The sequence below is a fragment of the Eleutherodactylus coqui genome, chromosome 6 (genome assembly GCF_035609145.1).
Source record: "Eleutherodactylus coqui strain aEleCoq1 chromosome 6, aEleCoq1.hap1, whole genome shotgun sequence".
In the NCBI taxonomy this organism is placed as follows: domain Eukaryota; kingdom Metazoa; phylum Chordata; class Amphibia; order Anura; family Eleutherodactylidae; genus Eleutherodactylus; species Eleutherodactylus coqui.
The window spans coordinates 101,254,100-101,269,302 of record NC_089842.1 but is presented as its reverse complement, the minus strand read 5'-3'; the positions used below and the strand labels follow the sequence as shown (position 1 = coordinate 101,269,302).

At 49.3% G+C, this 15,203-nt stretch overlaps 1 protein-coding gene across 3 annotated transcripts in view; it reads left to right on the top strand.

The window, feature by feature from the left end:
* CEP104 (centrosomal protein 104) overlaps window positions 1-15,203 on the top strand; it is a 103,201-nt gene that overhangs the window by 52,182 nt on the left and 35,816 nt on the right. For all 3 annotated transcript variants that reach the window (XM_066607294.1, XM_066607292.1, XM_066607295.1), the window contains 2 exons: window positions 2,840-3,016; window positions 12,379-12,585. In XM_066607294.1, coding sequence (XP_066463391.1) covers window positions 2,840-3,016; window positions 12,379-12,585 — 384 coding nt within the window. The remainder of the gene's footprint in view (window positions 1-2,839; window positions 3,017-12,378; window positions 12,586-15,203) is intronic.

The window sequence follows — 15,203 nt, the reverse complement described above, 5'->3', positions numbered from 1 at the left end:
ACGTGTCTACAGAGTTAATGGCCTTCTTGTGAAAGCCGTAGCCCCCTCGCTCATCTCCCCGGTGGTACATGATTATTTCATGGGCAGTTTTTGGCTCAAGCACAAGGGATTCGTAATCGTATACTTGAAAGTCATTACAGATGCACTTTTGTGCTGGTCAGACATGACACACCGAAGTCAATAGACGGGGAGGAAATACTAGCATAGTCTTTTAGCCAAAGGTTTTTAATCTTTATTTCAAAGTGTTTTTCTTGATTGGTTTTGTTTGCTACACAATTGCCTCAATGCAAAGAAAAGGTCCACGTGACAACTAGTGGTGGGGCAGCAGAATACGCCGTTGCTGCCATGCAGCAAAGAAAACTGGTACAAAAATATCTTTTTTTTTTTTTTTTTTTCCCCTTTACAAAATCCACCAAAGTATCATTTAATTTTGCTGAAGAATCCAGTTCTGTAGCTCATTCCCTCTAGGCTGAGTATTGTGCACTTTTTTTTTCCAGCCTCCAGGTCACATGACAAGCACCCTGACAACCCTCTGTGTCCTGCAGTTAAATGGTGCAGATTTATGACAGCTGTCGGAAAGAAAATCGGTCTTTGATGTCCATAACAACCAATCGCAGCACAGCTTTCATTTCATATTGTCCTGCTCTTGGAAATGAAATCTGTGCAGGCTGATTGTTGGCTATTAAACTTTGTCGCAGAGTTAAATCCATGGCAGGCCTGGGAGGCCTCACAAGGTCACTAGCTGTCATGGCAAACCCACAGGCACCTATGGTCATATAATACGGTAGGCAGGTAAAGACAATGAGGAGATGGAGGCAACTTTTTTACCCTGGTAGCAACTTAGATGCTGCGGTACATTCTAATTACTTAGATGTCATGTTCAAAGAGCTGCAATCATAATCCGCTTCGATTGTGGCTGTTGTGCTCCAAATTCCATCTGTGATCTATGACACATAGTTACATCACAGGTCAACAAGGGGTTAAGCCAGCCATACACATAGACATTTGCCCTTGACCAAACCTGTGTTCTGATATTGTTTCATCTTTTGCCCCTGCTGAGCCCCCCAGTGATGAGCTAGAATCTGTAGGCCTTCAATTTCCCTGCAGCGCCACCACAGGGGAAGCGAAGCAATAGTCAGAGCTGTGTTAGCAAGGCTGGACAGAGAATCCTAAATATGGGACACATATGGGACCCCCCCCCCCCCCCTCCCTGCCCTGATGGCTCTGTATTCCCTACTAGAATATATAAAAAGGATTTTTTTTTCTTTTTAATAAGTGTTTGTTTTTTTTTGTTTTTTTTATTTTGATATTGTAATAACCCACAGAATATAGTCAACATGTAATTTCTTCCGCATTGGGAATACCACATAAACAAAAGCCAAAAAACAATGGAGCGATTGTGTTTTTGTTTTGGTTTTTTTCATTTAACCCCACCTAAAACTTTTAAAGACCTTTCTAATTACATTGTATGGCAGCTTAAATGGTAACATTAAAAAATACAACTTGTCCCCAAAAGAAACTAGTCCTTGTATGGCTGTGTTAATGGAAAATGTTGTCGCTCTTGAAAGGGGGGAATAAAACATTCTGGGCTGGAAAGGGTTAGTTTATTTTATGATACAGTTGACAGATAGAATAGCCACTTCTGGCTTGTCACCCTGCTGATGTGTGATGGTTCTGGTGTATCTGGTCTCCACCAGAAGAATGGTTGGAGACAAAATGCATGCCCACAACTTGATTAGCTGGGCAGGAGAAGGGGTGCCCATCTCCCCTCCCACCTCCTGTCACTCACTCTGCCGCCACTTTCCCTTGTCCCCTTCCTGGCTCCTGCACTGTCAGTCTCCTCGCCGCCATCACATATTGCAGCCATTATGTGAGGCCGGCCAGCGAGGAGACTGACAGTAGTTGACTGACTGTGCTGGAGCAGGGAGGGGAGAAGGCAGAGCGCCAGGACCAATGACAGGTGAGGGGATGGAAGTTTGTAAGTGGTGGACACATTGCAGCGCTAATGGAAGGCTGGCAGGGAAAGTCTCCACGGGGGACGCACCTTGCCAGAGACGGTAGGTGACAACTTCCAGGAGGGTAGATGATGTTACAGCAGGGTGTTGGAATGGCGGGGGGGGAGGGGAGATAATGACAGCGCCGGAGGCGAGAGGGGAGATGGCAGAGCATACGTGAGAGCTGAAGCTGACAAGGGAATAATGGGAGAGCAGCAAGAAAAGTCACTTACAGGGTCGTCAGCAGCAGCGGAGATGGAATGTTGCATCCTGGAAGATGAGAGGCACCCATTCTCCTGTTCAGCCAAATAAGTTGTGTGCGTTGGTTGTAGGCGTGCATTTTGTCTCCACCCATTCTTCTGGTGGAGACAAGATACACCAGTACCTGGCAACTCTCCCTTTTATTGTTAGATTGTATTGTGGGTACATTTATCTATAATTCAGCTTAAATTATGGTAGAAAAATAACACTGAAATCCATTTTAATTCCTCAACTGCAATTCTACTTTTGTGTAAGATTCTGCTTGTGAAGAAAGTCTCCAGGGTTCTCCTACAACTGCTGACAAGGAGGTAACTTGCCTTCCAGTTACCATGTCCTTATCGCAGTGCTGCATATTAGTCCCATTACTGCTGGAGGAATATCTTTCCGGTTGCTCTAATAGTATCAGGAGCCAGAAAGTTATGATTTGTGTCCTGGGAAATGAACTTGAGCGACTCTTCTACTGTTTATCATGGCTCTGTATATACAAATCTCAATATGTTTTTGAACGCCATACATTCTGGGTGTGTACTTACCTCCTATTCATATCTACCAGTAATATATACTGTACATTGTGTTTCTTTCAGGAGATGGCGATGTTCAAGGAAGTAAAACCCCTGCTGATAATTCCAGTTCATTTGGTTCAGCCATTGAAGGGAACGTTGCCATCAAGACTGGCCTTAAGCCAAGTGGAGCTTGTGGAGAACCTGATCAAAGAAATGGGCACTGACAATTCAGGGTTCACAGTTGACAATGTCATGAAGGTAAATGCTTGTCTAAATTGCACTTGATACCTTGGAACATTAAGAAAGTTTTAAATTAATAAAGCATAATATTCGTATAATGACATTTTAACCACTTCCCCCTGAATGCATTCCGGGCCTTAAAGTACCACTACTTGCACTTCAGAGCGCTGCTGCGATGTTGGCCGATTCCTTCCGGCAGCTGAAGACGGCCCTACATAGCGCTATATGGGGCTGTTTGAGGCCGTCTTCAGTGCCAGAAACGGCCAACAGAGCAGCAGCGCTATTAAGTGAAACTTCAGGCACTCTTTAAGGCCTCATGTCCACGGGCATAATTAATTTATCCCGGCTTCCATTAAAGTCCATGGAAGCCATCCGATCCGCAGCTGACACTGTGTCCGTGCTGCAGATCCATGGGAAAGCAGGAGATTTCTAAAAAGAAAAGCACGGCTCATGAGCGCGTCACGCCACCAGTGCGGGCGGACACATCCGCTATGCAAAAGAAAGAAGGTCCGGCCGTGACGGAGAAGATCTCCACAGCAGACGGACAGGTAAGAAAATGTATTTTCTCGCTCGTGTCATTGGGGTACACAGCAAAGACCGTGGGATATAGCTTCTGCCACTAGGAGGCGACACTAAGCACAAAAAGTTAGCCCCGCCCTCTGGCTATATCCCTCCTGCCGACAGCAGGCTAATCAGTTTTTAGCTTAGTGTCTCGTAGGAGGACGGTTGTGCCCGTTAGGGCTGCTTTAAGGGCCAGGGTTAGACGGAGAGGCAGGACGCTCCCCATCAAACCCGAACGGAGAGGAGGGCGAACAACCTCGGGTTTGTCCAGGTTGCTTCTTGCCCGGCCCGCCTCAGAAGGAAAGGTGGCACATCCGGGTCGTATATATCCGCATGTGGCCCGCCAGCGTGAGCCCCCCTATGTTTGGTGCAGAGGTCCGCATCCCCTTCCCACGGGCAGGCGATGTTACAGGGGTAGGCTGCTGGAACTGGGGAGCCGCCTTATCTTCCAGCAAGAACGCAGGAGGTAAGTATGTGCTGGCGACCCCCCTCCCCTCCCCTCTCCCTTCCCTGGCTCTCCCAGTATGTCGCTTTTGCATGCGTACCTTGTGGGCTGCAGCGAGGCGCAGGCATAGGCGCAGGCGGACAGGCTCCTTTTCGCGGGGGTTGTATCCGCTATGTATGGCTGCGGATATTCAGGGCACTGGTTTCAGGCACAAGCCGGCGGGGGGGCGTGGCCTCGTAGGCATGGCACCTCAGGCTGCGGCAGCAACAACTTCAGGATGCCCTGGTCTTCCGGCTCCCTGCATGGGCTCCCGGCAGGAGTTCCTGCGATGTAGGGGCTCAGTGGAGGGGCTGCAGTGCAGCCCCGGGCGAGGCAATGCCGGGAGCGGAGGGGGCGTGGCCACGCCGCGTGGCCACGCCCACATGACGCGTGGGGCGTGGCTTCACGGTGATCCTCCCTGGGGGCGTGGCCACGCCCGTGTCACGCTGGGGGCGTGGCCTCGTGGCGTGGGTGCTGCAGAATGCTGCCTTCATTGACTCCATGTAGGGGGCGTGGCCTTATCGGCAATGCACGCCGCCCTGCCCCTCCCCCTTCCTCCCTTAGCACAGGTGAAGGGGGATGACATCAGAGAAGCAGCCTATTGGGGACAGCGCGCCAGGACTTAAAAACCTCCCTGCTGCTCCACTCCTTGCTGCCTTTTCTGCTCAGCTTATACGCTGCACAGCTCAAGCTTCAGGAAAAGAAAGCCCTTCAGCACCTGCAGTCTCCCAACCCAGCGGCTCCCCGGACCTCTTCGGACCTCGGCAAGGACCTGGGTAAGCTCTGCCTGGCGGCTAGCTCCCCTCTTTCGCTGTGTATCCCTCCTGCCGGCGGTTGGCATAGCAGAGGATAGCTCGCAGTTTTCTTTGCCTGGTGAAACCCCAGCACCATGTCTGACCCCAGAGCCCTGGAAGCTGGACCAGGGACAGCAAGAGTAACGCACTTTGCTTGCTCACGCTGTAACCTAAAGTTCGCATGCGGACAGGCTGAGCCCTTTTGTAGAGATTGTTCCCCTGCGAAACAGGCGGCTGGGCAGGGCATCCCCCCCGCAGTTCAGCCCCCAGCTGTGGCCGAGCCGGAATGGGCCCGCTCCTTGTCAATGGCGGTGTCTGACCTCACTCGGGCATCTGGCGCAATTTTGGAAAGGTTAGCGCAGGACGCCACGGGTTCACATGAGGAGGGTGGCCGTAGACGTAAACGGGTCAGGCCTTCGGACTCACGGCGGCCCTCCCGATCACCATCCTCCTCGTCGCTTTTGCGCTCTTCTGGCACTAGGTCACGGCGCTCGTCGGCAGAAGAGGATGTTTCGGACGAGGAATGGTCTGAATCTTCCTCAGACTCTGTTGTGGAGGAGGATCAGGTCCCAAAATTTTCTGCGATGGTGGAGAGCTTAGTGGTTGCGGTGCGTGACACTTTTCAGCTCACTGAACAGGAACCACAGGCATCTGGAATATCGTTTTCTTTCAGGCAGCCTAGACGCTCTCCAAAAACCTTTCCTCCTCATGAGGACTTTGACAAGGTCCTATCTAAGGAGTGGAAGGCACCGAATAAGCGTTTTTCCAAGATAGGTTACTTGGACGGGAAATACCCCTTCCCGCAGGATTTAGTGGAGAAGTGGTCGGTCCCACCACTAGTGGATCCACCCATTTCGCGCCTGGCTAAGCACACGGTGCTACCCACGGCACAGTCCTCCTCCCTCAGGGATCCCAAGGATCGAGGAGTCGAGGCCTTAGCAAAGACCGTTTTTGAGGCGGCAGGGTCGGCTCTTAGGCCTGTGTTTGCCTCGTCCTGGGTCAGTAAGGCTGTTACTGACTGGGCAAAGCGGTTACGAGAAGGAATCCTCGAAGGGGCAGCGTCCGAGGATCTGGTGGGCATTACACACCAGATTGAACAAGCGGGCATGTTTCTCTGTGAGGCCTCTATGGATACAGCCAGGCTGGCGGCCCGAGCCTCCGCGGCATCGGTGGCTACTCGCCGGACCCTATGGTTAAAATCGTGGGATGCGGACGCTTCCTCCAAGGGGTCGTTGATCAGTATGCCCTTTGTAGGATCTCGTCTGTTCGGCGCCAAGCTAGACGAGCTAATCTCAGAGGCTACGGGGGGAAAGAGCTCGCTTTTGCCGCAGAACCGTCCAAAGCGGTCATCTCCACAGCACAGACGTTTTCGTTCCTATCGCCGGACGAGTCCTCGTAGGGTGGAGAGGAAGGGTCCACAGGAGCGGGAACAAAGGAAGGTTCCTTCCTTTAAACCAAAGTCCTCTTGGCGGGGGCCCCAGCCCGCAAAGGGTACCAAAAGCAAGCCCTCCGCATGAGGGACTGCCCCCACCTGTTTCGGACAAGGTGGGGGGACGGCTTCTCCAATTCAGCCAGGTCTGGTCATCTCAGATCTCAGACACTTGGGTACAGGAGGTCGTGTCCAAGGGCTATGCGATAGAGTTCCTTTCACAACCGCACGATCGCTTCTTTCGGTCCAGAACCCCGGGGGACCCAGGGAAGGCAGCAGCTTTTCTCGGAGCGGTCCGCTCTCTTTATTTACAGGGGGTGGTGGTGCGAGTGCCCCCCGAACAATACTTCACGGGGTTCTACTCAAATCTTTTTGTGGTCCCCAAAAAGGACGGCTCCGTCCGTCCGGTTCTGGACCTAAAGAAGCTGAACAGGTTCGTAGCGGTCCGTCATTTCCGCATGGAGTCGGTACGAGCGGTCATCGCATCCTTGGAGGCAGGGGAATTCCTGTCTTCGATAGACATCCAGGATGCATATTTACATATCCCCATTTGTCAGGCGCACCAGCGCTTCCTCCGCTTCGCAGTACAGGAAGAGCACTTCCAATTTGCGGCATTGCCATTCGGGCTGGCGACAGCTCCCAGGGTGTTTACAAGAGTCTTAGCGGCAGTGATGGCAATCTTGCATTCCAGGGGGGTTGTTGCCATGCCGTATCTAGACGACATTCTGGTGAAAGCCCCGACCCAGCGGGACAACCTGGAGAGCCTGCAGATTGCCCTGGACACGCTTACCAGGTTCGGTTGGCTGATCAATTTCAAGAAATCGTCTCTTGTGCCAGCTCAACGCATGCAGTACCTGGGGATGTGCTTCGACACGGCACGAGGTCGAGTGATTCTCCCAGAAGCAAAATGTCAGCTGCTTCAGAGGCAGGTGCGGTCCCTTCTATCGCAGCGACCGGTGGCGATCCGCCATGCGATGAGGGTTTTGGGACTGATGGTATCGTCTTTCGAGGCGATTCCATTTTCCCAGTTCCACTCCCGCCCCCTGCAGTGGGCGATACTGTCAAGGTGGGACAGGTTAGCACGATCCCTCGAGCGGAAGATAAGGATTCCGCCAGGTGTTCAGCAGTCGCTCCAGTGGTGGTTGGACTCGCCACGTATCCAGCAGGGCAGGTCGTTCCTGCCCCTGCAGTGGCAGGTGCTGGCTACAGATGCCAGCATGACAGGCTGGGGGTGCACGCTGGGGGATCTGGTAGCACAGGGAACCTGGTCCACGCAGGAGTCCTGTCTCCAGATAAACGTCCTGGAGCTGCGAGCAATACTCCGGGCCTTGCAGCATTTCGTGCACCGGCTGGAGGGAACTCCAGTGCGAATCCAGTCAGACAATGCGACCGCGGTGGCTTACATAAACCATCAAGGCGGGACCCGCAGCAGGGGAGCCATGAAGGAAGTAGAGGGAATTCTGTCATGGGCCGAGAAACATCTTCCAGCGATATCGGCAGTCTTCATTCCCGGGGTCGAAAATTGGGCGGCCGACTTCCTCAGCAGGAAGGAGGTCGACCCAGGAGAATGGGGGCTACATCCCGAGGTATTTCAGGAAGTATGCCTAAGATGGGGTCAGCCAGACGTGGACCTGATGGCGTCTCGCTTCAATCAGAAGCTTCCAGCCTATCTGGCCAGGTCAAGGGACCCCAGAGCTCTAGCAGCAGATGCGCTAACGGCTCCATGGACGGGGTTTCATTACCCCTATGTCTTCCCACCAATTCCTCTCATTCCACGGTTGCTCAGGAGAATCAGGAAGGAAGGGCTACCTGTGATTCTCATAGCCCCAGATTGGCCGCGAAGAACGTGGTACGCGGAGCTCATGGACATGGTAGCAGACGCGCCCTGGCGATTACCCCTGCGAAAGGATCTTCTCTCTCAGGGTCCCCTCTACCACCAGAATTTAGCTACACTGCGTTTGACGGCGTGGCAGTTGAGACCGCGGTACTGAGAGCAAGGGGCTTCTCAGACCCAGTTATCCAGACTATGATTAGGGCTAGGAAGCCGTCGTCATTGAAGGTATATCACCGGGTGTGGAGAACATTCTTTCGCTGGTGCGAGCAGAAAGGGGCGCACCCGATGCATTTTTCGTTGGCCCGTCTCCTGTCGTTTCTCCAAGACGGGTTGGGCTTAGGCCTGAGCCTCAGCTCCCTTAAGGGACAGGTTTCGGCTTTGTCAGTTTTGTTTCAGCGACCTTTGGCTTCAAGGTCGGCGGTGCGCACCTTTTTTCAGGGAGTTGCTCATACAGCACCCCCTTTCCGGTCTCCGGTGCCACCTTGGGACCTTAACCTGGTTCTGGATGCCTTGCAGGCCCATCCGTTTGAACCATTAGCGGAGGTACCGTGGCGCTTGCTATCTTGGAAGGTCGCTTTCCTTGTGGCAGTTACCTCCCTTCGTAGGGTTTCGGAGATTGCGGCACTATCGGCAAAACCACCCTTTACGGTTTTTCACCAGGATAAGGTGGTGTTGCGACCGGTGCAATCTTTTCTCCCAAAGGTGGTGTCTACCTTTCACATTAATGAGGACATTGTACTGCCATCATTTTGTCCAAAGGCGGTTCACCCTAGGGAACGGGCTCTGCACACCTTAGACCTAGTCCGCGCTCTAAGGACATATTTGGACCAGACAGCGTCCTTCCGGCGCTCGGATTCCCTGTTCGTGATACCGGATGGTCCGAGACGGGGCCTCGCGGCATCAAAGGTGACTATTGCTCGCTGGATCCGTTCAGCAGTGGTGGAAGCCTACCGGGCCAAGGGTGAGGCACCGCCATTCCAGGTGACGGCACATTCCGCCAGAGCAGTGGGGGCGTCATGGGCGGTAAGTCACGGTGCCTCAGTATCACAGGTGTGTAAGGCAGCTACCTGGGCATCCCTGCACACCTTTTCTAAGTTTTATCAGTTACATACGTTTGCGTCAGCCGACGCTTCGCTGGGTCGAAAGGTTTTACAGACGGCTGTAAACTGACCGCATGCGCTTATGATTTATTTGTACCCACCCTTGGGGACGGCTGTGGGACGTCCCACGGTCTTTGCTGTGTACCCCAATGACACGAGCGAGAAAAGAGGATTTTTTACTCACCGTAAAATCTCTTTCTCGTCTCGTCATTGGGGGACACAGCACCCACCCCTCTTTCTTTATATGACACAGTGGTGGTCCTGGTCGGACTCCGGATTCTGTAAGTCGCACATGGTGCTGCGTGTTTTTCATTACAGTTACATTTTTTGTTGATGTGTCATATGACTAACTATTGTTGTCTCTCTGTTCCTGCATGGCTATTCCAACTGCTGGCATGACAAACTGATTAGCCTGCTGTCGGCAGGAGGGATATAGCCAGAGGGCGGGGCTAACTTTTTGTGCTTAGTGTCGCCTCCTAGTGGCAGAAGCTATATCCCACGGTCTTTGCTGTGTCCCCCAATGACGAGACGAGAAAGAGATTTTACGGTGAGTAAAAAATCCTCTTATTAAACCCCATGGCTGCAGGCACGGGTGAGTACCGCTGTGGGATTCCACACTTGGAAACCGTGTGTGCCCGTGGACATCAGGCCTAAAGGGGTTTTCCTGGGCTTAAAGGGGTTGTCCCGCGAAACAAAGTGGGGGTATACACTTCTGTATGGCCATATTAATGCACTTTGTAATGTACATTGTGCATTAATTATGAGCCATACAGAAGTTATTCACTTACCTGCTCCGTTGCTGGCGTCCTCGTCTCCATGGTGCCGTCTAATTTTCAGCGTCTAATCGCCCGATTAGGCGCGCTTGCGCAGTCCGGTCTTCTTTCTTCTGAATGGGGCCGCTCGTGCCGGAGATCGGCTCCTCGTAGCTCCGCCCCGTCACGTGTGCCGATTCCAGCCAATCAGGAGGCTGAAATCGGCAATGGACCGCACAGAAGACCTGCGGTCCACCGAGGGTGAAGATCCCGGCGGCCATCTTCGCAAGGTAAGTAAGAAGTCACTGGAGCGCGGGGATTCAGGTAAGCACTATCCAGTTGTTTTTTTTAAACCCCTGCATCGGGTTTGTCTCGCGCCGAACGGGGGGGTATTTTAAAAAAAAAAAACCCGTTTCGGCGCGGGACAACCCCTTTAAGGATTGTTGAGCCCTCCTCAGGATATGTTATCAGTAGTTGATTAGTGAGGTCTGCCAGGATCCGCACCCTATTTATTGTGTGGGAAAAAGTTAAACTACAATTTTTTTCACATTCAAGCAAATATTTTAATGTGGAAAATGTAAAAGCCCCCAAATAAAATTGTATTGTTTTCTGCCATTCTACAATGCTTGATTGGCAAGCATTTATTACAGAGGGTTTTTTTCAGCAAAGACCTTTTGGGGATTTGATCATTTTTATTACTTATTTCCCATATAACTGAAGCTGTTGTTTACTGCAGAAAAAAAGTTCCTGCCCCTCCGTTGAGTAAATGGAGCCTCATGGATGCATTTGATGTGTATGCCAGAAGATGTTCCATTATAGCCTATATACCAAACTTGGGCTCCAAACATGATGTGAGCAGCAACTTTTCTGGATGCACAACAGCTGCTTGTTACATTTTTGCACTTCTTATTTAAAGGGCAAGCCGTCCTTTATTTGTTCAATTTCTGGAGCATGCTCTGGCCTGCTTTACAGTATAAGTTTATGTTTATAATGTTCTGTGTTTTTGATTTGTCTGCTCTCTGACATTTTTGTTTGTGATCTGCACACCCTGCATGACTTCATACTCTAGCGCCATAAGAATCAGAGACGGCGAATGCCAGTAGACAATGCTTACCAGCTGTTACATTAGGAGGGGCCATGGTGAGGAATATTGTTGTAAATATGTTAGGAAAACATTGTTCTTTGGTCATTAGAAGGACATTTACAGATTTCTGTAACGGAGCCTAACTGTTCCTGCTAGCATCAGAATTAGCCGTTTGGGTTTCTCATATAGGATTATCGTGGCTTTCCCTTTTAAAGGGAACCTGTCAGTAGATTCATGCCAACAGTGCCCCTTCATTACTAAAAAAAATATGATTTACTCTAAAACCCTGCGTAACGCACAGTTTTAAAAAGAGCTATGCATGATGGGAAATGTCCACTTGGCAGTCACTCACCGTCTGGATAGGCTTGACTGAAAGGCTCCCTTCCATGTTGTATAGAGTTTCTGGGCCTTCACTCCCCCCTCCGACAAGCCACATCCCTTTTTAAGGAAAGTGGCGTGGGAAGGTGTGCATCACAAAAAGTTGCTGCATTTTAATGCAAGACGGGCTTGCACAAAAAATGTATGACTTTTCTATGCTTTTTTTTACTTGATAAATAAACCTCTTATTTATTACCAGTAAAAACTGCAATGGGAATAACCGTTTTACTGCATTCACTACTGTTGGGATTTTCTGAGTGGCCTCCGTTTAAAAAAAACTAACAGATTCAGCCTTTCTCAGACATAGCTGTTCAATCTAGGGAGAGGCTAAAAGACCTGTCCAAATGTGGCCAATTTGGTTTAAGGGACAAAAAGTCCTTGACCTGACAAATTTCCCTAAACGTTCTGTAGAATAAAACTAAAATGTGTCAAGAATCCTAGACTGGTAGAGGTGGACGGGACCCTGAGGGTCATCGGGTCCAACCCGTCGCTCAATGATCACTAAGCAGGGGGTCGGACCCGATGACCCTGGAGGTCCCTTCCAACTCTGCCATTCTAGGATTCAAGATTTTTTTTTTCCTATTTTTTGTTATATTGTTATTATGCCATCTAACGTTTTTATCTTTGGCTGTTCTTACTATGAAGAACACATTTCCCCTAGAAGAAGATAATGCTCCCCATGTCCACTGTACAGTTTGTGGGAAAAATAGTTCATGTGCCGCCTTGTATAGATGTTTATAGGATCACCCCAAGCCCTTCTTCAGCCCAAATTGCACTAAATATTCAAGATGTTGATTTATACATATTTTATAGAGGGGTAATATTGTACACCCTACAGTTTTTATTTGCTTTTGCAGCTGCTGCCTGGCACAGAATCAGCTTTACTAGACATTTTTGTTGTCAACAGCAACCAGGCAGACTCTTTTTACGGCTTTAATGACTATAATGTATTTTATTCCGTTAGTTTGCTTTAGGTGCACTGGATTACACAACCGCAGAAGTACGTGACAAGGCGGTGCGGATTATACTCCACTTATACCAACAGAATAGAGCGCAGGTCCTCGATCACATGCCAACGGATGAAACCATCATACGCAAAAACATTTTATATAAAACGCTGTTTGATGGATTCGCCAAAATTGATGGTAGACCCACGGAATCTGAACTTAAGGTAGGAGTCCAGGTTTTTTTGCTTATGAAGAAATCTAAGAACTGTTCACATTTCAGTACTTTTTGAGTGCTTAGTAGAGATGAGCGAACCTACTCATTTCGAGTAATTACTCGATCGAGCACCGTGATTTTCGAGTACTTCAGTACTCGGGTGAAAAGATTCGGGGGGGGGGGGGCGGGGGAAGGCATGGCGGCGCCCCCCGAATCTGCTGCAACCCCCCACTCACCCACGGCGCCCCCCGAATCTTTTCGCCCGAGTACGGAAGTACTCGAAAATCGCGGTACTCGGGCGAAAAAGGGGCGTGGCCGAGTAGGCTCGCTCATCTCTAGGCTTAGCTTATAATCATTACTTTTAGCATGTTAACAATGGCTAGGGCATTTAAGCAGATTAAAGTGCATGCACAAGACCCCCGAGTCTGGAATCCCAGGAATACATTCCTATAAAAATATAGTCTTCAGAAGTAATTCTTTACACGAACAGCAGAAAGCCAACAGCGCGTAACTTGGAGCTTCTCCAGCAACATCCTGATATTTTAGCAGTTTCTCTTCTGAATCGCTACATCTAAGAGAGTGTTCTCTCTACTCCACCGTAGTCACTGTGGATCCACCGCTAGGCTCCAACGTTATCGGCAGCTGTCTACTACACCGTTTAACTCCGTTCATAACGATACCACTGCTTTCAGAGGAACTTAAGAGGTTTTAAAAGAACAGCATTGCTTTTATTTCCAAAGTTACGGAATAAAGGTTTGAATCTCCACATACTAAAGATGGATAATGCCCAAATAGTGATAAAATGCCCTAATTCATATGAATTCATATAAACCCATACATAATACGTATATACTAATAAAGGTGATAAAAATCAATGAAATTGTCATCAGAATAAGGGCGCCCACCCACTGGCGTTTGCGATTTTTGTGCGTGAAAAACGCAGCGTTTTCGCGGCGTTTTTCGCCGCGTTTTCGCTGCTTTTCCATTCATTTCCATTGACTTTCATGGGTGCATTAGGAGAAAAATAAGGACACATATGCAACTGACAGTTCCTATGTTAAAAAACGCAACGCAACGCAAAAAAAAACGCCAGTGGACAGGAGTACATTCAATTCTAATTGCTCTTGAGAAAAAACGCAAAACGCAAAGAAAAAAAAATCGCCAGTGGGTGGGCGCCCTAAGTGAAAACAATCAGATTATACTATATTTTTCTGACTATAAGATGCAGTTTTCAGAAAGATAAAATCTTGCTGAAAAGCATCTGTCTTATTGTCCAGAGGCAGGGGGGTGTGACAGATCTAGATACCCCTGACTGTTGCCTTTAATGATCCACAAGTGCACAGATCAGTAATCAAGAGAACCCTCTAGCCTTACATACTGTGGCTGCACTGGCCTTCCTCTCCCTGCCTCATCCCCTTCAGCACATAACTCCGGGGATCACTCGCATATTTTCCCTGGGGTGCAGGTCCTCCTCTAAACACACAGGGACAGATAATAGAAAAGATCAAGGGTCTTGTAGTAGCAGCAGGACCATTGATGACATCGTGATCATGTGACCAGGAAGCAGCTGGAGGGAGTCATGTATGACTACACTTGTATGTGGGGATTTAGTGTCAATAAAATCAGTATTTAGAATGCCAGCTGCAGATGTTTGTGTGCATGTAACAGAGCTGTATGAGCTGTGTATGTGCATGCAGCATAGCTGTGCATGATGTATGTAGGAGAGCAGTATGTGTATGTGCGCATGTAGCAGAGCTGTGTGTGCATGCAGCAGAGCTGTGTATGATGTGTGTAGGAGTGCAGTATGTGTGTGTGCACATGTAACTGAGCTGTATGACCTCTGTGTATGCATGCAGCAGAGCTGTGCATGATGTATGTAAAAAGCAGTATGTGTGTGTGCACATGTAACAGAGCTGTATGTTTGTATGTAGTAGGGCTGTGTATGCTGCAGAGCTATCTGTGTTGTGCAATGTGCGTGCAGTAGTGCTGTGTATGTGTATAATGTGAACATATGTGCTTACGCCATTGTTTCAATTGACACTAGGTTTAATAGATGCTGAGACTGTTCACTGTTAACACTATTTTCTATACTAGAACACCAAAGTTAATGACGGTAGCCCCTCCACTTTGTTAGACCCCCAGAGACCTTTAAATTAGTATGAAATATTTTTTTCCTTTTGGTGCGTCTTATAATTCAAAAAATACGATACGTGTAAGTACCTAAAGTTAATAAGGCAAAACAAACTTTTTATAAAGCGGTCCATAATAATTCATGTGCCGATTTGATAAACAACCTCTTAGTCATTCCTGCAACTAAGTTATTACCTTTTAATTCATTTGTCGCATCTGACGGGACCTATGTGAGCCAAGTGGAAACCTATGAAAGCTAGGGGATGGACTAGGTTTTTGCTATACTTTTACGCCAGTTTCTGGTATAAATGATAGTAAATGCGATTGTCCACCCTTGGCCACGCCCCCTTAAGCAAGGCCACGCCCACTTCTTGAAAAGTGTTGACACTTGGTGCAAAAATTGCAAAAACTCTGAATTTTCATTAATAAGAGCTGCGCATGTAATTACCAGCGCTGGCCACTACACAAAGGTTGGAGCAGCAGCTTCCACTGTGTACC